The 22402-nt window shown below is 34.7% G+C and overlaps 1 protein-coding gene and 1 long non-coding RNA gene across 3 annotated transcripts; both read left to right on the plus strand.

The window, feature by feature from the left end:
* The first annotated feature begins 3980 nt into the window (after positions 1–3980).
* Positions 3981–6748, plus strand: LOC105345969 (acid sphingomyelinase-like phosphodiesterase 3b). Its single transcript, XM_011454379.4, has 6 exons — positions 3981–4231; positions 4489–4687; positions 4948–5192; positions 5433–5596; positions 5757–5934; positions 6181–6748. The coding sequence occupies exons 1-6, from the start codon at positions 4150–4152 to the stop codon at positions 6702–6704; spliced, it is 1392 nt and encodes a 463-aa protein (XP_011452681.3). The 5' UTR covers positions 3981–4149; the 3' UTR covers positions 6705–6748.
* A 2830-nt stretch (positions 6749–9578) lies between these two features.
* LOC105345970 (uncharacterized) lies at positions 9579–22180 on the plus strand. Of its 2 annotated transcripts, none has more exons than XR_004598408.2 (3): positions 9579–10024; positions 10338–10447; positions 16764–22180. It is a non-coding gene; the product is annotated as an uncharacterized lncRNA (long non-coding RNA). The 2 variants fall into 2 exon arrangements; XR_004598409.2 differs by having other exon boundaries at positions 9579–9958.
* Positions 22181–22402: the final 222 nt, after the last annotated feature.

Here is a 22402-nt window from a genome sequence, read left to right on the forward strand (position 1 = left end):
AATATAAGTTGTCAAATAAAAATGTAAACCATAATTTAAACTTATTGTCGGCTGTATCAAAATAAGATAGGTTTTCAGAAGCTTTAATTTGTCACCGAAAAATCTCTTTTTTTCGTTCTAATGTCTATTACAAGCATGGCTGATGAGCTATGACATTTAATTTGTTTTGAACTCTGACCCGAAGAAAGAAAACCCGCTGCTTGGTGACGTAAGTACTCTCAGTCTGTGAAAAATATCGCCTGCATATTTCTTTGAACACCATGCAGACACGGATTTTGTTCAAAGAGAAACATGCACTCTCTAGACTATGCCGTATCAAACTTCAACGGTTCTGAAGAACACTTCCGAGGCATGTCAACTCATTCGTCATGCGACCTTGGGGAAAAGCGTGACAGATGAAACAGTATTTTTATAAAAATAAACTGACCATACGAACACACGATTACTTAAAGTGTTGAAAAATATGCATGAATTCAGAACCTTGTATTTTTTAGGCCATCAAAATCTTTCAGTTTAAACGATATTAATAGCAATTGACCTTAACAATTAGATCGTTGATAGAGAAGTCTACGTTGTGAAGTTCCCTCTGTAATAGTTTTAATCAAGATTATGCATTATTCTCCATGATCTTCCGCATTTCAAAGAATCCATGGCGATATCACTAGGACAGATAAGAATCGTAGTTTTCTGCTTGAAAAGAAATTTGATATTTCACACCATTGACTTTTAAAAAGTGGAAATGCAGGATGAAAAGAATATCTTTTGATTATATAATCCACACAAATAATTTAAGAGTAGGATAATGGAAAGAGAGATAACTTTTTATACCTAACCGGGATACGACGTCAAACCATCGATATCGTTCGTGAAGCGACTCAAACCATTAAGTACATAAAGCATGCAATCCGTATCGTATCGTATCTCAAGAACTCATTTCCTCTCATTCGTACACGTACATATGCTTGCATTCCTGGGTAACCTTGTTTACCGTATGAAATTGTATTTCCATTCCATTATTAATAAATAGTTTTTACATGTACAGTACTGTACTGTAGCTACTGTGCTGGGATATATGGTTATCAACCATATTCCGTCCATTTTTTGGAAAGGAATTATAACGACTTCAAGTGAGATTTTTTACCCGATAACTCAGGTTGGTTAATTAGACTACATGTATAATTCTTTATTTAACCATTGCTGTGTGTTAGCTATTGTTACATATGTACATGAGGTTCCAAAAAGATAAGGAAAAACAGATTAAAATATAAAGTGTCTGCTTATATAGGGAAGACTACCATATCACGTATCTATGCAGTACATTCTAATAGAGAGTCCTCAACAACCCGTGATATTTACTACAATGTTATGACAGTACGTTACTACATGGCGATTTTACCCTATTGTGATACTGTTTATATATCACTACATTTGATATAGCTTTGGTCTGCCTACCTTAAGGTCTGATTTCGAATACAGCGGGAACTTTTTATGGGTAGCAATAAAATTATATATTTTAAAAAAAGGCGACCCAACCCCCTCAAAATTGAACATTTTTTTTTGTTATTTTTAAGTCGAACACAAGTAAGAATTCGATATCCCTAAAACAAACAGAACTACATGTATGTACTTGTAGGCGACACTTTTCCAAAGTTGTGGATGACCCTAACATTTTTTTCTAAGTTTTGACGAAACATTGCATCATAAAAAATTAATATATAATTATATTATTTACCATCAATAAGTCTGTATAAACGTTTTTTATTATGGAGTATTGCTTTATCTACAAATTTTGATAGGATTCTGATGTTTGTTCAAATACTTTGCAAATGTATTTTCTTATTTTACAGGAAATAGATCCATGCAAAGACAACTTTTAAAATAGATATAAAATACTGTTGTGCTGAACTAAAAACTTAGGCTTGCAAAGATGCAACTACCAGAGACTTAGATACATATTCAAAAGAGTATTGTAGGTCTGATCAACAAGTAATAAAGGGGATAATGGAGCAATTTAAAAAAATCAGAACATCATAAGTATGCAATAAATATGACATTCAGACACGCAATAAAATCAGTCCCAATGTCATCATGTTTTCACTATATATATATATATATATAAAATATATATATATATATATATATATATATATATATATATATATATATATATATATATATATATATATATATATATATATATATATATATATACACACACAGAAAATGAGAAGATTAATTTTATGTTTTAATTTTTTATGCAGCATGGACAAAAAATAATTTAGCTCTCAACTAAAATAAATTAACACTAATCATGGAAAGAAAAGAAGCTTTTGCTGTACTAACTGTTTGTGTGTTTTATCTAAAACGCATACATGTATCTTTGACATTCTTGGTTAAAAATATGTTTGTACATCTGAAAACATGAAAACGTATAAGAATTTAAGGTAAAGCAGTTATTAGTCCCCTACCGGTTTTCACCGGAGGGGACTATAGCTTTCCTCTGCGTCCGTCAGTCCGTCCGTCTGTCCGTCCGTCCGTCTGTCCGTCCGTCTGTCTGTCCGTCCGTCTGTCCCACTTCAGTTTTCCACACTTTTTTTCTTTATGCGTTTGAGGAATAATATGAAATTTGCTGAACAGCTTCAAAATGTCAAACTACAGATCAAGTTTACACTTTTGTAGCGTCTGGTTGACATATTTTCGAGAAAATTAATTTTTTATATTCCAATTTTTTAATGTTCGGGTTCGATATTCTGCATAACGGTGCATTGTTTTCACAATTTCCACAAACCGGTAGGGGACGTGTATTGCTTATGCAATACTCTCAGAATGCTTGTTCGTTAAAGCTTTCGTTAAGAATTAATGAAATAGAGGCACAAACTGAAAAAAAAAATTGTTGTGAATGTATCTAATACTCATTGTACATGCAAATAGCCATGGAACTATAATTGTCCGTCATCTCTCACAGTTATCCTAAAAATAAAGGTTTGGTACTGCAGGTAAATTTTTTGATTAGATCTAGAAGCTCATTTTGCCTTGACAGGAAAGGAAACAAAACACTTTATCGTGGGTGAAGGTACATGTAGTTACGGTAGCATGGATCAACAAAATTCCTCTGGGAAGTATTTCTGTTCCGTTTTGTTTCAGAAGCATTCATTAATTTTTAATATTGTCATTCAACATGTATTGAAACATATAATTGTGGTGTACAAAAGAATATTTTACTATAAAACTGGAATTAATATAAAATATTATAAATATCCCTATTTTACAATCAAAACAACACAACTCGGTCGGAATGATTTTTATTAAATGGCAAATTTGTAAACTGATATAGTAAAGGTGTCAATATTTTTAATTTTTAAAACTTTATTTTGTCAACGTAGACAGAACGCGGAAAAGTATAATTTCAAAGAATCGGCAATGAATCGAAAAAATTACCGATCCATGCATCTGCATATGGTTTTACGAATATTTCCGTGTGTTCGTCAGTTTAATATTTCTCTTTAAAACGATGAATTCATTTGGTATAATAAGAAGAACTCAATTAAATGAAAAATAGAAGGAAGAAATTTACAGTTTAAAACTAGAGTAATTTTTACAAACTGAATTTTTTAGTAAGATTCTTTTCTTTTGGTATTTATTCTCAATAATGGTATAACTTGTATTTTGATTATTTTGACTTTACTGCAATATTGTCATCTCTAAAAAATATTCTAATGCACCCCAAATTTAAAGCAATGCTAGAAGTACAGATGATTGGAGTTTTATCATTTGTTGGTACATGTAAATTCAACAAAAAAAGGTAAACAGGCAATCCACTGTATACAATTACATCGTGTAATTATGTTATATAGATAATAACAAGCTTATAAGCAATGATCAACATTTATTAAGACCTCTCTCCACTCTGCTATATATTTTTAAAATATTGATTATATTTACATAAAATACTTGAGGGAAAATATACATATAAGTACATGGGAATAAATTTTAGGAAAATTTATCTTAGTAATAGACCATGAAAACTATTTCGTTTTATCAAAATACCGTACCTATCGCAAATATCTTACTCAGTGTAAACATAGACGAGGTAATTATTTACGAGCTTCACTCGACCGTCTTGTTCCCTGTACAAAACAAACATCGGTAATGGAGCGCGCACATCTGCTCTTCGTTCTCTTGCTCGTTGTTTCCGCCGAATTTCAAGTAAAATGTGTGCAAGCTAAAGAAGGTAAGCCAATGAATTAATTGACAAAATTTTGCAAATTGGTGTTTATATATAGCTGTAAAGCTTAAAGAAATAAAGAATTGAATATATCACCACAACAATTTCGAGAGCGTCATGCATTTTAATTGACGACAAAGATATTTGGTACATGTACTGACGATTATACGGTAGAACGTTGGCGTAATAATTGTAATAGTTTGTACGTTTTAAAATCAAAATCATGAAGAATCAGTAATGGACTCGTACAAGATTCCTTTCAGGTTGGTTTCTACATGTGACCGATTTCCACTGGGATTATAACTATGGGTCTCAGGACTGGTCGTGTAACGACAATGTCAGTAACCACGGTCTGTACGGGGACTATTGGTGTGACTCTCCATGGAACCTCATCACGTCTGCGGTGGAAGCCATGAAAAATGCCACAGAGGACAGAGATGCTGACTTCATCCTATGGACAGGGTATGCTTGATTGAAATCAATTACTTGCATATGTAACATGATCTTTTACTAAATGTACGGTTTGGCTTTATTTTGTTGTACATGTAGATAGCGTGTGTAATTTTACATATCTATTACAGAATGAAAGCATTATTTAGACAGAGTTTTGCGCTCTTAAACGCGAACAATTAAATCCTGGTTTTATCTTTCATTATTAACTAATTAATAACTTCTTGTTATCAAGACGTTTATACGCCTTTACCATGCTTTTGTTTTGACAGCGATAATGTCCTCCATGTTGGTGATGACAAAGTCAATATTGACATAAATGACCAGATACTCGGAAACCTAACTCAACTACTGCGCACGCACTTTCCGACGGTCCCAGTGTATGCCACGTACGGTAACCATGACTACTACCCGCATGACCAGTTCCCTCCACATAACAATGAACTTTATAATCGAACCCTAGAGCAATGGAAAAGTTGGATCAACGATGTACAGCAGGAAGACAATTTTAGAAAAGGTGAAAAGCAAAAAAAAATCATTTACAATGATTTCTGCATCTTATACTACTTTGTACAACAACAACAACTACTACTACCTACAACAACAATAACAACAACTACTACTACTACTACTACTACTACTACTCTACTACTACTACTACTACTACTACCACCACGTATGAACATCGATATCAAGGATGCTAGAAAATATACTGTATATGTTTATGCATTTATACAAAAACTGAAATTTTTTACAGGTGGCTACTACACAGTGAAGACCACCTCTGGTATACGGATCCTGGCCCTCAACACCAATTTATATTATACGTCAGACAAGGTTACGGCGGGACTAACCGACCCCGCAGATCAGTTCAGTTGGATGGAGAATGTACTAGCCAGTTCTAATGCAAGCAACGAAAAGGTCAAATACTATTCATAATATGGTTTTGAATTGAAATACAGTAATGATGTATTCGCAATTATTGGTGTCGGGAGTAAAATAAATTACGTCCAAAACACCTATTGCCTGTGGTGTGATCGACTATGTTGCTTATTTGTATCCATGTATTTACTGAAAACAGGTTATAGTGACCGGACATGTCCCTCCTGGAATGGCACCGCCCTTGGGAACTAGGTGGATGTATGAGGATTTCCATCAAAAGTTGAATTCCATATTGTATAAATACAGCAATATAATCATAGGAATGCACTTTGGGCATGAACATAATGACAACTTCCGTGTGTTTTACGACGAGCAAGGTAAATATGTCTTATAGGAGGAGAAAGTTAAATATCTTTTTTGTATTGATCATAAATATGTCGAAAATGTCAACAAATAAGCATTCACAATAAAAATCCCATGCTACCATCGATGTTTTTGCTGCTCATGTAGTCTCTATGGTTGAATCTATCGATATAATTTACTAGTACTTAGTCTCTGTTAATTCTTATATTACAATAACAGAACTGTTCCTTACAATACAGTGGATGTCTTATATGTTCTAGATAAACCCGTGCTTGGTTTATTCATGGCGCCATCCGTCACCCCCTGGAGGTACAAGATCCCGTCCTTGGGTGTTACAGGAAAAGCCCACAACCCTGGGTTCCGCATGATCAAATATGACCAATCCACAGGCAGGCATTTAGATCTCATACAGTACTTTATGGACCTCCCCGAGAGCAACCGTATGCAAGCTCCAGTCTGGAAAACCGGATACACTGCTACCTCAGACATGTCCATTCCAGATATAACTCCAGCTTCAATGGATCTCTTCGTCAAACGCATGGCCGATCCCAACGGCGCGGATTTTAAAAAGTTCTACAGCTGGCGCTTTACCAGCGCGGAACACCCCTCTATCGGTGTATGCGATCAGTCTTGTCATGCTAGAATTCATTGCAACTTTATCCACTCGTCCAAGAAAAAGTATGACCAGTGCGTTAATCTTCTAACAAGCAATGCCACGCCCATATCTCTCGTGTGGTTTTATATGTTTCTTGTAATAGTTGCTTGTTTCATGAATATTTTATAATCCGGTATGCATACGAGCTTAAGAGATAGTGTATGTTAGATTTTTTTAAAATACAAAATAAATGTACATGTATAACTCTTGCGTGATTGAACAGTAGAGAAACGATATAAAATCGTTTAAGAAGGAAACATTTTATTTTATTATTTTACACAAATATTTACACTTTTTTAAAAGTAAAATTTTAAGAGTCTCAAGAGATCAGCATATAACCACATACTATGTATATTTCCAATATTATCTTACAGTGTTCCGTTCCATTGTTGTTTGGACAGGTATAAAGAAAACCGAAACACTAACAAACTGTTTATGAAATAATAGTATGTCGTATATAACAGAAATATCAGACAATTCTGACAACTTACGCTAAACAGCAGTCGCCAACAAATTATCGCATGATACATTATGTGATTACAAATTTGAATTTAGAACACTTCATCACCAATGGTTCGTATTACAAAGAACGTGAAATTCAAACTTTGTACTTTCGTTTTTAAACGTAAAGAAGCTGTCATGTTGACCGAATACTCTGACACGTGTCTGTAGAAGTTTTAGCATTTGGTGTTAATCAGCATATACTGAAAAATATCAGCATATAGTTATAAAGTATCAGCATAAATAATGAAGTATCGCCATGAAATGTTGAATATACATGAATCGGCATGCGAGTGTCACGTACCACATAGTGTTTAAGTTTCAGTTTATAATGTTGAAGTATCAGCATATAATGAAAAAGTATCAGCATACATGCATGGTGATAATGATGAAGTATCGTCGTACATTGTTATATGAATATAATCCACATAAGGCACTTTCCAATTTCAACACGATTCTATAACTGAACTGATATTTGAACGCAAGACATCTTCGTCAGATGTCAGAATGTAGTATATATTAATAAACCAATCAAGAACACTGGAAAATTTTGAAATAAGCAGTTCCGCGTTTACAGTAAACAAAAATCGTAAAATGTAAAGTACTCGGTTTGTAACAGTTTTCATTTTCACTTTTGATTTTCCAAGTCACATTAATTTTGCAGATTAGTTTTTAAGATAACGATTCAATCTGTAAACGATAACACTCCCGGTACCGGCCTTATTATCGGACACAGTATTGCCTTTAATTGTAATTTACGGTTATTGTGAATCACTCAGTTCACCAATATGTCAATCAATTAAAATGAATTTGGTTTTAAATAAAACCAATCTAGTCATTAATTTATTCAATTATTATAATTACATAATTATGTTTTCAAAAAGCCAAATATGATAATAATTCAAGACGTATGACCAAATCCAAATATTTTACTGCATTTTTCCTCATCGTCTGTCCCAATAAATCATCTTTATTAATATGTTTTAACCAGGCGAAAAAAGTTAATTCAGTCAACTTATCGAAGCTGAACATATTTAAATAAAAGACCAGCTACATGTAACTGTCCACGTTGTCTTTACTCGGCTAAAGCTATCATGAAATTGTATCTATTTGTGGTTTTGGCTTCTTTCCTGCTCCTTGGGTTCTCCCAGGCCCGTAAGTACCTGAAAGTTATTACATGTAATAAAATTGATCCAATGAAAACTTGTCTTTATTCAATTATTATAGTTCTTGCTTTTTTTTCTTTTAGAATTTTTATGTCCAAGGAGCTATTGTGTGAGTTTTCTGTTACTTCTTAGTATCTGTATGATGTGTCCAAGAGAAAAAAAAATTCGGCATGAACATGTCTAATTATAACAGAGACATCCTATCATACATTCGGTTTTGATTCTATACATCTACCGTAAAATGATAATTGATATTCAATCTTCAAAAATTATATTACTTCAAATGGTTCGATGGTGTTTGCAGGCTCTTATTATTAGAAAACCGTCATACTTTTTTCAATTTATAAAATTCATAAGTACATGTATGTGGGGTTATAGGGTAACAAAGCTTTACACTGATTGTGTTTACACTTTAAGACCAATGGTTGTTCACTTTGGCATATTGATTACGGGCATTATATATATGATATTTGCACAAGCAGTTCAAAACTGTTAAAATCATATCTTTGTTACGCTCCGAAATGTCTGATAGTCGGTGTTCAAAATGAAGTTGTGCAGCGACCTCGACTTTGTCGGAGCGGATCAAAGATCTGATGAAAGCAATACCAAAAAAACCCAGTCTACATGAACGTGTTTACAAATAGAATTTGCGATTTTACTTGCTTATCTGTTACATCATAATCTAATTTAATTTACTTTATAATTCTGCTGTATTATATATTGAAATGCAACCGACACTCTTAGACTATTTATCAACCTCTTATTTTAGATACAGGGTTTCAATTGTTTCAAAAATGTGTGAGCCCTTCTGTACCTGGCTGAAATCAAGCAATGACAAAGATAAATAAATATTTCTATAAATTTATTAAGAATTAAAACAAAGTAAAAACGCGCTCTTTATCCTGGTCCCATCAATGGTGCTGCTATTCAAAGGTCGTTGACTCGAAGAAGGTACGCAAATGGGGAGGGTGGAGACCTCTAATATTCTCTAGGTATTATAAATAGGGGAAGGTGCAGACCTTAGATATTCTCAAGGTGCTAAACATAGGGGAAGGTGCAGACCTCAGATACTCTATAGGTACAAGATACTATAGAAGGTACTAATCAAATTCAAAGGGGCTGGGCACCTTCTATATAAACAACAATCAACAAGGTGAGGTCAAATCAATAACTAATTATCTCCGGGGAAGGTGCTGGTAAATCCCTGGGGAAGGTGCAGTAAACTAAGGGGAAGGTGATGATGGTGCAGAAGGTGATGTTGATCTAATAAATACTTTTCATGAATGAAACCCTGTCTTAATTATGTTGAACTTACCTAAAAGGTGTTAAATATGCACCTTCTGACTGGGGATGTCGGGCTGAAAAAGCAACTGCTGCTGACTCATCTTGGTGATGCGACCGAAGTGCCGATTTCGGATCGGGCTCGGCCTTATATAATATTATGTCACGTGACTTCCTCTTATTAATATTCATGAACGGAAATAGTCTGCAATTGAACGCATGGGATGTGAAAAGAAAGACGAAACGCCATCTTTACATCGACAGAGAATACTTGAGTAGCATTAGAAGAAAAGGATGAACAATTAACAACTTCATGTGAATATTCAAGGTGATGATCTACAGCAAGCGCTATCTCGATCAGCTCGTGCAACAGCAGACATGCAGGCAGCGATATCGTCGGCGTCGACTTGCTGATACTTGATGAGAATACAGGGAGTAAATGATATTTAATGAACTTTGATGTAATGATTAGATGATTAACTGGACTATCGTCATTATCCCGTATGTATGGTGATGTGTCAGTGTCGTTAACTTCGTTATTTCATGGTATTTCACCGCATGGTGATGTACAGTTTCACACAAAAGTAGAACACCATAACAATGTGTAAATTGTCAACAAATATATATATTTTAAGTTAATATTATCAACAAATAAAATTAAAACATGTAACAACTAGATAAATAAATGATTTGATTAATAACATTGTTCTTATTTTATCACTCTTGATTAGAACAACACAATGGGGTTGTAACACTACCCCCTCACTAATTGGCATTTGTCCTCAAATGAATGTCTATGGTTTTCTTTTCGCAGAGAAGTTGAAGGTGTCGAAGATCAAAGTACTTCGCTTCAAGGGTCAATAGTTGCAGAGTGGATAAGTCAGCTGGCAAACAGTCAATGTTGAAAGTTCCATGATTTCTAAGGTAATCCGGTCCAATACATAAGAAAAGTAATTTGGATTTCTGTCTAGGAAATACGCATATAGATTGTCCACACTGTAAGGCTTGATGCCTTTTGGTCCAATCATCTTCGCTAGGAGACCATCTGGCTTCGCTAGTAACGTAGACACAGATGTCTCGAACTTTCTTCCACCATTCAGTACAGTTCTTTTCTTTTGAGCGTCTTTTAAATGTTGTAGTTAAGGTCTTCCGTTTCCAACGGAAGACCTTTCTATTATTGTGCGGGTTAAGATTATTCTTATTTTTCTTTTTTTTTTTTTTCTTCCTAGACGCGAACTTTGAGGCTTCATATCGTGCTCATTTCTGAACGGTTTTTGCTCAAATTTTCAGGGCTAATGGACTTTACAAAACACTATCTTCATCAATTCATAAAAGTTAGAATTCCCTTCCCGTTAACGAGTTATTCCCCTTTTAAAATTTGTTAGGGCCTTTGGTTTCCAGACAAAGGCTCCGAGACTATGATAGCAGGGAATGGGAATCCAACGAATTTGAATAACAAAGACATTGAAGTTGTATACATCGGTTTTTGTTTTTGGATTACGTTCCTTATTTAGGAAAAGGTAGGGGGTCAAAAAATGGGATTCCAAAAAGTGCAAAAATTTAGACATATTTTCCTTTATATCTTTTTGACGAAAAATATTTTGTTAAGACATGTAGAATAAAAGTTGTGCAGAATACCAAGGGCTTTCATTTGACACCAATGAAAAAGGGCTGGCCCCTTAAATTAAGGGCCAATAGCCCCTAAAAGTTTTTGCTTAATAACTCAAAAACGGTTAGGATTTTGATATGGATGTCGCTGGAAAAGTTGTTTGTTGGGATCTCATAAAGGTCGTAACAATATTATTTTGTGAGTGATTTGTGTAGTATGAGTGTAAAAAGCTTTACATGTTGACATGTACCTGTTTTCATTTGACAAGTTAACGAAAGTCTTTGTGCGTACAACTGGCATAAAGTTGCCGCAGAAAGTATGCTGGTTTATACAGGAGGCATTAATTTATAAGAAATTTTTTTTTTGGTGGAGTACATGCTTTTTTTTAGGAGTTTAAGTCATTGTTGTTAAGTTCTTATAGTGCACAATCATTAAAAACGGCAATTGGAAAAAAAAACCATTCTTTTTCTTTTCTATTTAACCACAAAATATGGAATTAAAAAACTCTAATCATTACATTTTATTTATTAACTCCATGCATTTAAAATCTACCTTGAATCAGAGCTGTGTGTGTGTGTACCATTACGTAAGCTCTCCCTCGCCCGCGGCCGAGAAAATCGGTCACCATGCTCGCGGCTGTAGCGGTCAGCGGTTATCTAATACACGAGAGCTGTGTCTCTCATATACATGTATGAGTTTATTTAGCCGCGAACTCGATAATTGGTTTCGTTTTGATTACACATAATTTTTTTATGGATTAAACGATTGGGTGTCAATTAAGAAATCGTTCAGTTAATTAATAAAAGCAATGTCATTCTCAATCTAAAGCAATAATAGACACAGATCAATTGTGGGTTTTAAGTTTAAAATAAATAACTTCTATTTGATAGAGTATGGTCATTATACTGCAAACTTTTCAAATCTTCCTGTGTTCTGAACTGTTCCTGTCTGTGCGTTGTACATGTACCTTTACGTAATATATCCTTCGCCAACGGCCGATGAGATCAGCCACGGCTGCACTACCTAGCGGTAATTAAGCGGGTATTTAATACACAAGATTCTCACACCGCGACGCACACTTACATGCATATAAACGTGTTTGAGTTAATATAGCCGTAAAAACGGGAACTGTTTTAATTTAATCCTATAAAAGTTTGTCCATCTTGTATTTATTCAATTGAACATTTGAGTGTAAATGAATATTAATGAGCGATATTACTCCAAATCGTAAACATCGTACATGTAAGACATAAATGAATGGTTAGTTTGTTTATGTAAAATATTTTAGATACTGCACAAATAATGTTTTAAATCAACCCCCGCCCCCCCCCCCCCCCCACACACACACACAAATAGCACATGGCTGAGGAGAACCGGCGCGAGTGGACAAGTAATCCGGGGTCGATTCGTGTTCTTCTACATGTACCTTATCGCGCGTTCATGTTTCATATTTTGCACGGACACAACTATATTTTATTATGTTTTCAACTATTATATTCGTTTAAGATGAAAAGATAAATTCATTAAACTTGTACAGTTGATTAAGCATTGATTTATAGATAGCATACAAGGTAGTTTAAAAATCAAATTATAATCAAAGTTCCATGTAACATGTTTGCAGTAGGTGCTAGCACGATAAAAAAATGTCCTGAATTGAGGCATTCGATGATTATTTTTTTTTAAATTCATATGAATTTTAAACAACTTTAGATTAGATTTTATCGGTCACATATTAATCACTTCTGTAGTTTTTCTACATGGTCGTTCGTTTCTTTGTAGAAGCGAACTCATTGCTGCCCCCTCCCGCCCCGCTGACAGGAGCTCGCGCTGGACTTTTTTAATTGTCAAAACGGTATCAAGATCTATCGAAAATCATTTTTGGTGGCTTCTTCTCATGTGTAACATTTTGTTTCACTTTTCCACCCGTTTGTTTATTCGGTCAGTCTGTGTAAATTCAATCGCCACATGCGACCGAGAATCTTGTGTCGCTTCAGTGCACACAGCTCGGAACATATATAGCCCCAGGTCATCAATTGTTATATAATTGAGTAACTGTTGGAATGGTGCTTTTACATAAAATAATAAAAACATGTAATAAAATCATCCAGAAAAAAAGTTACCGTAACTCAATAGTCAATACCAGGGACGTATATACTAACGTTAGTATATACGTCCCTGTCAATACCAAAAATAAAATCCGTATGATTGCTAACTGAAATCGATTTTTCAGTATTCGGCGGGATTTGATTTTTCTGCTAACATTAGTATTTTTATTGGTTTCAAAGAATACGATGTAAAAACACAAACAGTAAATACACCTGATATTATTTACATTGATAATGTTGAAAAATATTTAAAATTAAATTAGTCACATTCGTAAGATAAAAATGTTCTACAAACAACCGATTATTTTTTTCCTATGTCGTATCATTCGCGCGTAAATAAGTATGTTCTGTACATATATATACATGAACCAAGAACAAATTCAACTGATTACACAAAAAAGAAAGTTGTAAGTAGTATTTCGGAATTTTTTTCTGAAAGTAATTTCACATTGTATTGAAAAGAACAAGAAATAAAAATGATTTAAATTTTTGACTCAATATTTGTATATATTACCGGCGCTTCGTACATGTGTAACGGCGTACAGTGTATAGATTGTTATAATCTGTTCGAATTAAGTACCATGCGTAAAGATTCCCATAATAATTACTAGTAATTGCATGACTGTGTACATTGTAGGCAAATCCCTGTGTGTTAATTACTTCTAAGACTCTTTGTTTTCCATTCACAGTGGTTTAAATAATTTTCAGATAATTAATAAAAAATTTGTCATTTGAATTGTATGCTTCATCAAATACTGATTCTGATTACCTTGAAGTCATTAATTTTCCATTGGCTATTGACAAAAAAAGAGACGCTTGACCATCCAATGAAAACAAATACACAGAGGTTTTGATTGACAGGTTCAGCCAGGTGCAGGAGACACCCGATGTCCGAGGTTATGTGTGCTGCTTGTACAAAGTCGAATGGTCTCAGTAAGAGTTATCGATGTAAATAAATAAAAAAATATATATGCTTATCAAAACATGATCGTTTAAGTTACAGCGAAGTACAATGAAGCGTTTAATAGGGGTTTACTCCAGAAAAGTTTCTACCTAATGTTTTCACTGACCTTTGTCCAATCAGATCGTAGCTGGGCGGAGTTAAGACAGTGCCGCTCGTGACTTGAATGAGAGAAAGAAAAGAGAGAGAGATACAGAGAGAGAGTTGAGTAAATTATAAGTGGTGCCGATAAAGGAATAATCATTAGTTATAAACTTGCAAACAAATTAATTAAGGTCTGTATATAAAAATTACATGTATATCCTATATTGTATAACTTTAAAGCTTTTTAAAGAACGATTGTGAAAATGTCTTTGGCCGCGCGCCGTCGACAACATGCACATGGATAAGAATGGCGTAGCTTATATTCAACTAAATTTCCTAGCATGGAGTCCGAGAAAACGGACAATAAATATTTTAAAATGCGAACAAATAATCACTTATGAACATGATGAATTTAGATGTAGTGTAAAGGAAAGGCAACGAAGGCGGATGCTTAGTGGAAAAGTAAAATGTCTAAGGTACAGAATGTTTCACACTGAGTAACCATGAAGAAAGTTTTTATACAGAGTAAATTTACAACCTATGTTTAATTCCAGGAAGATTAGGCAAACTTTGATTTAATTATTAATGGTAACACTTGTAAAAAAAAAACAGTTTCTTAAATATTCGTACAGTCTTCGATGTTTGACATTACCTTATCCTATTACTGATCTATATATAGACATCGTTGTTCCCTGGTTATAAAGAATTTCAAAACACTTCAAAGTTTCATAAATTTATAAGATATACTATGTCCCGAGTTTTTTCTTCCACCACTTTTTGCTTGATATTTCAATAATAGTAAATATCTTTGTGCTCAAACTTATATGAAAAATGTCCCGATTATATGTGTTGAAAAGCCCCTTCTACCGCTTCAGGTTTCAATACACATCCCAATATTGAAAGTCTACGGGGATTTTGCATTGCATCAGCCATTAATTAGCCATGATGATAACATAAAGAAATTGCGGGAGGTATCCCGAGTACTTTCGAATGGAGAAAAGATGTAAACATTTCCCATTATAAATCTCCGTAAGAAAATTGTTTTCGTTCCTGTGAAATTTTATGAGTGAAAATTGTTCAATGAAGATATCTTGGATATATTCCCTTTCATCAATTGAAAGTGAATTGAAGTGTCAGTGAGTTCCGAATGAAATCTGATGAATGTTTCACGCGGTTCTCGCACGCTTTACCCGAAACGATTTACACGCTTTGCCCGAAACGCTAAACGGTTTACACGAAACGCTTCACAATCACACGAAACGCTATACGGTTTACACGAAACGTTTCTCGCACGTAAGTCGCACGTTTTTTGGTGTAGTAGTACGTTGCAGGGTCTGTAAATTTTGTCATCACGCAACAATTCTAAACTTGCACATAGTTTTCAAAAATTTTGAAATATTTTTAAATAAAGAAGTTATCTTAGAGAAAAGGTTACGTGTTTTGTAGGCGGGTTCGGTTTTTAAATCAAAGCACTGATGTACTGACGAGAGTTGATTTTATCGAATATTATTTATTTTAAAATCAACGATGTGCTAGTTTGCTTGGCAAGTAGTTTATAATCTGCATTTGAATTATGCAAATTTTTATAATATGAATTCTCTGACTTTTCCGACTAGAATTTCGAGAAAACCTCTAATGAATCATGTTGTGTAATATTTTAATATAGAATTGATTCATCAAACTATGTTTTGGTATTCCAAATATTTCAAAAATTGTATGGATCCAACCAATAATGAACTCTAGTCTCGTTCAACCAGATGCTTGGCTGTCTCCGTTAATCTCCGACAAGTAAGAGATACCAGGTCACGTGATAGCTTGATGATGCGACCTCTAAATATAGACTGACTCTCTACTTGCCGGAGATGTAAGGAGACAGCCGATGGTTGAACGAGACTATATATTGAACTCTGGCATAGGAATACACACGACTTATAAAACTTCAAATTGTTCGTACCATTTAAAATCTGACTATTTCCAAGGTATGTATAAAAAAGTTTCCTTTATAAAAATGCTTCATTATTTTCAAGAACTAAGTCTTGTCAGCGGCGATGATTTGTACTTAGGTGCAAACACAGTTTCAGTTTCGGTATGCTAGAGTAACTGCATAGGAGAGTTGATTAAAATCAACTCCCAAAAAAACACAATTCCTCACATGAATCATGAGTACTTGTAACAATGCTTGCTACCCTCTGAAAATTTAACTCGCTATTAAACATCTCATTTTTTAAAGAATGTTTGAAACGATTACATAAACTGTGTTCGACAGATAGTTTTCCTAAAACATTTTCTTTCTTTCTTTTTCAAAACACGTATTATATACAGGCTTTTAATCAAAACACATTTTTATAACAAAAGCAGAACTGAAAGTTTAGTCATTATAAATTATTGACACCATATCACATACATTTTCAACTCGCAGCAACAACGGAAGACCTACTCGTGGCTTTGCCACGAGCTCTGCTCTAGTTTGTTATCTTTTAGGTTAAGTGGTGTCGGTTTATAGACTGGTGCTGTAGATGGTATAGGAGTTGGAGTATAGGAATCTGAATCGGGGGATATGGCGCCAAGTATAGCTTCGGACAGAGAGGCTGAATTGGAATTGATCTTTACAACGGGTGGAAAAAGATCTTTAGGAAAACCCATGGTAGCGACTTCTTTGAACGCCTCCTGCAACTCATCCTCGGAAAACTCCTCAGCAAATAGAGATAAACCATCTGAGGATGGTTGTGGTGAGTTTCTAGTTGGGAGGGTTGGAGGAATGCTGTCTGATGAGGTTGCTGGCTTATGCTGCGGAGGTTTAGATGTTATGATGGTTTCGTTTTTCTGTTGATTTTCCTTAGTAGATTCTTTTAGTGGGGACGTGACGTTTTTCTGTGGATTTGTTTTCTGCTGCTTAACTGAATTTTCTTGGTTTGGTTTTCTCTTGTGGTCTGAATGGGATCTTTTTCGATTGTTTTATTGAGTTTCTTTCTTCCTTGTGGCGTTCGTTCCTGTTGGATTGTAGAGATCTTCATCTTACTGCCTAAATTCTTCATAAATTTGCGATGTTCCTCTGCTTCTTCTGCAGTTAGAGTTCTTGTTGTCCGCTTCTTGAGCTTTATCCCCCCCCCCCCTAAACATTTTCCTTGGTGATTATCTTGACGATTGTAGATTTTTCCACAGACGGAGCACTGATATCCAAACCCTGAGTGCTTTTCAAATGGTGGCGCTCACATAAAGACCTCCTCTCGAAGCTGATACCTGGGCACTGATTGCACTCATATATTGTGACCTACAAAGTAAAGAAACAATAATTTATAAGATATCGTATGCACCATTATTAGTGAATTATATAGTTGCAGAGCTGCAGATCTACTCTAGGTGTTGCTGATATTGTGGGGTAGTGGTGTTTATTGGTTACTATGGTGATGTGTTGAAATTCTACTTGGTGTTGTTAGTGCATGTATATGGTTTGAGGCGGTCATGATGTACTATCTTTGGTTTTGAGTTTTTATTCTTTTGAATTTTAAAAACCACATCATTCAGCTTTTGAATGATTGAGTAGGGACCCTCCCATTTGGACTGAAGTATTGGGCAGAGGCCCTTAGACCTTTTGGGGTTGAATAGCCAAACTAAGTCACCATATTCAAGTTGTAGTATGTTTAACTGTTTTTCGTAGCGCCTTTTCATATTATCAGAAGACAGTTGAAGGTTCTCTCTTGCAAACTGATGAATTTTCTCTATTCTATTTTGTAGCTGAAAGGCATATTCTTCACTACAGTCAGGAAGATCTATATTTGTTGTAGGACTACCAAACACTAATTCTATGGGTAATGTAACCTGTCGACCAAACATCATTTCATTGGGGGTGACTTTAGTCGTCTCGTGAACGGATGACCTATATGCTAACATTAATAAATAAATACGTTCGTCCCAGTCCTTTTGATTTTCAGAGACAAATGCAGATAACATATGATTTATGGTTCGATTTCCTCTTTCGACCATACCATCGGATTGGGGATGAAGGGGGGTTGTTCTAGTTTTCTGGATTCCTAGTAAGTTGCATATTTGTTTGAAGACTGTAGACTCAAAGTTTAACCCTTGGTCAATATGAAGTTGTAAAGGTGTACCAAATATGAATACTATTCTGTCAACAAAAGCTTTGGCTATTGTTATAGCTTCTTGATCTTTAACAGGAATGGCATCTAGCCACTTTGTGAAATAATCTCCAATTACTAAGAGATATTTATTTACTCTACTAGTTCTGGGGAATGGCCCTAAAATATCCATGCCTATGCGTTCTAAAGGTGCTCTAACATTATACTGTTGAAGATGGGCTCTCCACTTCTTTGGTGGTGGTTTCTTACTTCCATAAAAATGACAGTTTCTACACCAGCTCTCTACGTCTTTCCTCATTTGATGCCAGAAATATCTCTGTTGAATTTTAAGTAAGGTTTTCTTAATTCCTAAATGTCCCCCCGTAATCCCGTCATGTAGTTGCTTGAGAATTGTCTCTTTCGCTGATGCCGGTATCACCGCTAGCCAAGATATGGAACCTCTTGTATTTTCAAACTTGTAGTACAAAATGTTATCTCTCAATTCTAAAGACTCCCATCTTTGCTAATAGTATTTTAAACAGTTGTTTGAAGCTGCAATATCTTCCCAGTTAGGTTTATGACCCTTCTCTTTAGCCTCTATGATAAATTTTAATATTGGGTCATTTCTTTGCTGTTCCTTCAGTGGAAGAATATCGCTACTGACTATTTCTGGTGTTGCACCTCTTTGTTTTGACCTGGTAGTAGCACATATTATTTTTCTCGACATTCGCTGCTCTTCTGCTGGTCTGTCTATAGACTCTTTATTCTCTATTCTGTTACAATGGGAACATTCCTGTCCAACACAAGGCCTGCGGCTAAGCGCGTCAGCATTAGTGTGACTTCTGCCAGCACGGTGCTAAGTAGTAAGTACCTCGAACCATCTGGCCATTTGCCCTTCAGGACTCTTAAAGCTGAGTAACCATCTTAATGCACCATGATCGGTTCTTACAATGATGTGACGTCCGTATAAATAGTGATGAAAATATTTCAGTGAATTTACTATGGCCAAAAGCTCACGCCTAGTTACATTGTAACTTCTTTCAGGTCTGGTAAAGGTTTTACTATAGTAAGAAATGACTTTTTCTGTTCCATCTTGAACCTGGGATAATACTGCTCCCAAACTAACTAATCTAGCATCAGTATCTAAAATAAAAGTGCCATCTTCAATTGGATAAGACAAAATTGGGGCTGTGATTAATGCATTCTTTAATATTTCAAACGACTCTTGACACTCGTCATTCCATTGGAACCTAACTGATTTTTCTGTTAATTTATGAAGGGGTCGAGCTTTGTCTGCGTAGTGAAGTATAAACTTCCTGTAGTATGATGTTAACTCAAGAAAGCTTCTAACTTCTTTTGTAGATTTTGGTGTTGGCCAATCTTTGACAGCTTTTATCTTGTTTGGATCTGTAGAAATGCCATTTTCACTAATTTTGTGACCTAGGAAAAGTACTTCTGTTTGGCAGAGTTGACATTTATTTGGGCACAATTTTAAGTTGGCATCTTTTAATCTTTCAAACACCAATTTTAGGTTCTCGATTTGCTCATCAAATGTTTTCGAATGAACTATGATGTTGTCTAAGTAGACTAGGCATATATCATATGATAAACCTTGTAGAAATCTTTCCATGAGCCTCTCGAATGTGGCTGGGGCATTACATAGCCCAAAAGCCATTACCGTAAATTGCCAAAGTCCCCCACCCGGAAAAGAAAATGCTGTTTTCTGTTTGTCGTTCTCCACCAGACCAACTTGCCAGTAGCCTGACTTCAAATCTAATGTACTAAAATATTTTGACCCGGAAATTGCATTTAGGGTGTCATCAATCCTAGGTAAGGGATGAGAATCTTTTATGGTGATATCATTTAGCTGACGAAAGTCCACGCAAAATCTAAGAGAACCGTCTTTCTTCTTCACCAGTACAATGTTGGATGACCAAGGGCTGACTGAGGCTTCTATGATGCCTTCTTCTTTCATTCTGGTAATCTCTTCCTCTGCCTCTTTCATTTTTGCTATGGGGATTCTTCTTGTTCTCTGCTTAATTGGTCGGGTATTTCCTGTGTCTATCTCATGTTTGACAAGTGTTGTACGCCCTAAATCTGAGGAATTCTTTGAAAATTATTGCTGATATGAACATAAAAGTTTCGTCATCTGTTCTTGTTCATGGGAAGAAAGATGGGTGCTCGACCTCTCAATTAATTCTTTCAGATGCTCTGGTATGGGGTTGTCTTTGAGTTGCCTCTCTTTAGAAATTTTGTTATCTTGACTTAAACTCTGAACATGATGATATGTCACAAAATCATCAGAACTGACCTCGTTACAAATTGCAGCAATGGAACCTTTGTAAACTTTGGAAGGTGTATCTAGTAAGTTGATCATACGGAGGGGAACTATTTCCTTGCTGATATCTACCTGGCGCCCTCTTTGTCAGCAAGTTTCAGTGTTTCTAAGCGGATGGCTTGCAGCTCTGCATCGCTTATAGTTCTAAGATGAGACTCCCTTAATTTAAGCCTCATGTCGAAATCTGGAAGAGCATCTATAAAATGATCAATACCTAAAATATCTGTTATATCAGCAGGAGCACTTGGATAGGCTTGCCTAGTCAGTTTCCTTATAGCTTGTGCCAACTCTGGGATCGTTTCGTCTCTTCCTATGCGAGTCTGGACTTTAGCTCTAAATATTTCAGCCCTCTCTACTGAACCATATCTGGTGTTGAGTGATCTCACAATGGTGTTTTAGTCACGACGCTCTGTTTCATGTTTCCCCTAACGCGACCGACCCAATGAAATCCCGCCGACTGAATTGTTTTTATTACCATATTAAATAGAGAATTATTTTTATAGAAACCTAATTTAACCCGATCATCAACATGGGCGAAATACCTTGATAACTTCGCCGGAATTTCCTCCGAAAGAGAAGTTGAAGTCACCCTGTATTCTGAGTTAACGTTCGTGCAAATTAAACCCAAAGACATTAAAATGATAAACATTTCATTCAAAAGACGTTTCACAACCCCAGTTAACCACTGTTATGATTAAAAATTTGCAATTGTCTATGGGTTACAAAATATAACGGTGAAGCAACATGCCTACTGTGATTTAAAAATAACAACCGCTGTTTATTACTTTTAGTGTTCATATTACAATTAATTGGTGACTTATAATTAGTTAATAACTTTGCCAACTTAATGCTAAAATAATCACAAAACCACCTGTTTACAGTTATCTTAAAAATTAAAGTGAGGTTGTAAGTGGGTAATAGGGTTGGACTAATATCTCCAAAATACACAAAAGTACAGAAGCTGGTTTTATTGTCATTTAGCTAGCACAATTACAAAACATTTTATCTATAAAATGTATGAATACATGTACATCAAATAAACTATATTTATCAGATTGGATAAGTTTTTAAAACTTTAAGAAGTTGTTTTATTTTTTATAAACTTGCTTTTAAAGATTCTAATCCAATTTTAATTAAGGTTGAATCTGTGTATAATTCCTGTAGATTATGCTGAATCAAATAATGACTGTCTCCCTGATTTCTCAAACTTCTTCCTTATAACTTTTCTGTAAGGGAGAAATAAGTCTCCCAAAAATTAGGTTTGTACTTGTGATATGAAAGACTCTTTATGATGTTAAAAATTTAAACAGTTCTCTAAATTTCATCAAATTTCAAATAGAGTTGGTTATGGTAATGACTATTATTAAAGTGAAATTGGGTAAATTTACAAAAATCTTTATTATCTACATTTATTTTTTTCCCAGGTATTATTTTTCACATTTGTATTAATATTTCTTTGTCTGTACACCTATTTCCTTATCAAAGAAGAATATTAATATTCTTTGCTAGTGTATAAACTTTTGTGTAAACTCGATATTGTAGAATCATTAAATATGACTTCACAAACATTTACATGTATTTCATTACCTTAAGTTTATCAGACATTATTGAATGTTCAAATATTATTGTTTTAATATACTTTTAGACATTTTATAAACCAAATTTTGAAAAACTAATTGATACTTTAAAGTATGAACATTACATAA

The sequence above is a fragment of the Magallana gigas genome, chromosome 7 (assembly GCF_963853765.1).
Source record: "Magallana gigas chromosome 7, xbMagGiga1.1, whole genome shotgun sequence".
Taxonomy (NCBI): domain Eukaryota; kingdom Metazoa; phylum Mollusca; class Bivalvia; order Ostreida; family Ostreidae; genus Magallana; species Magallana gigas.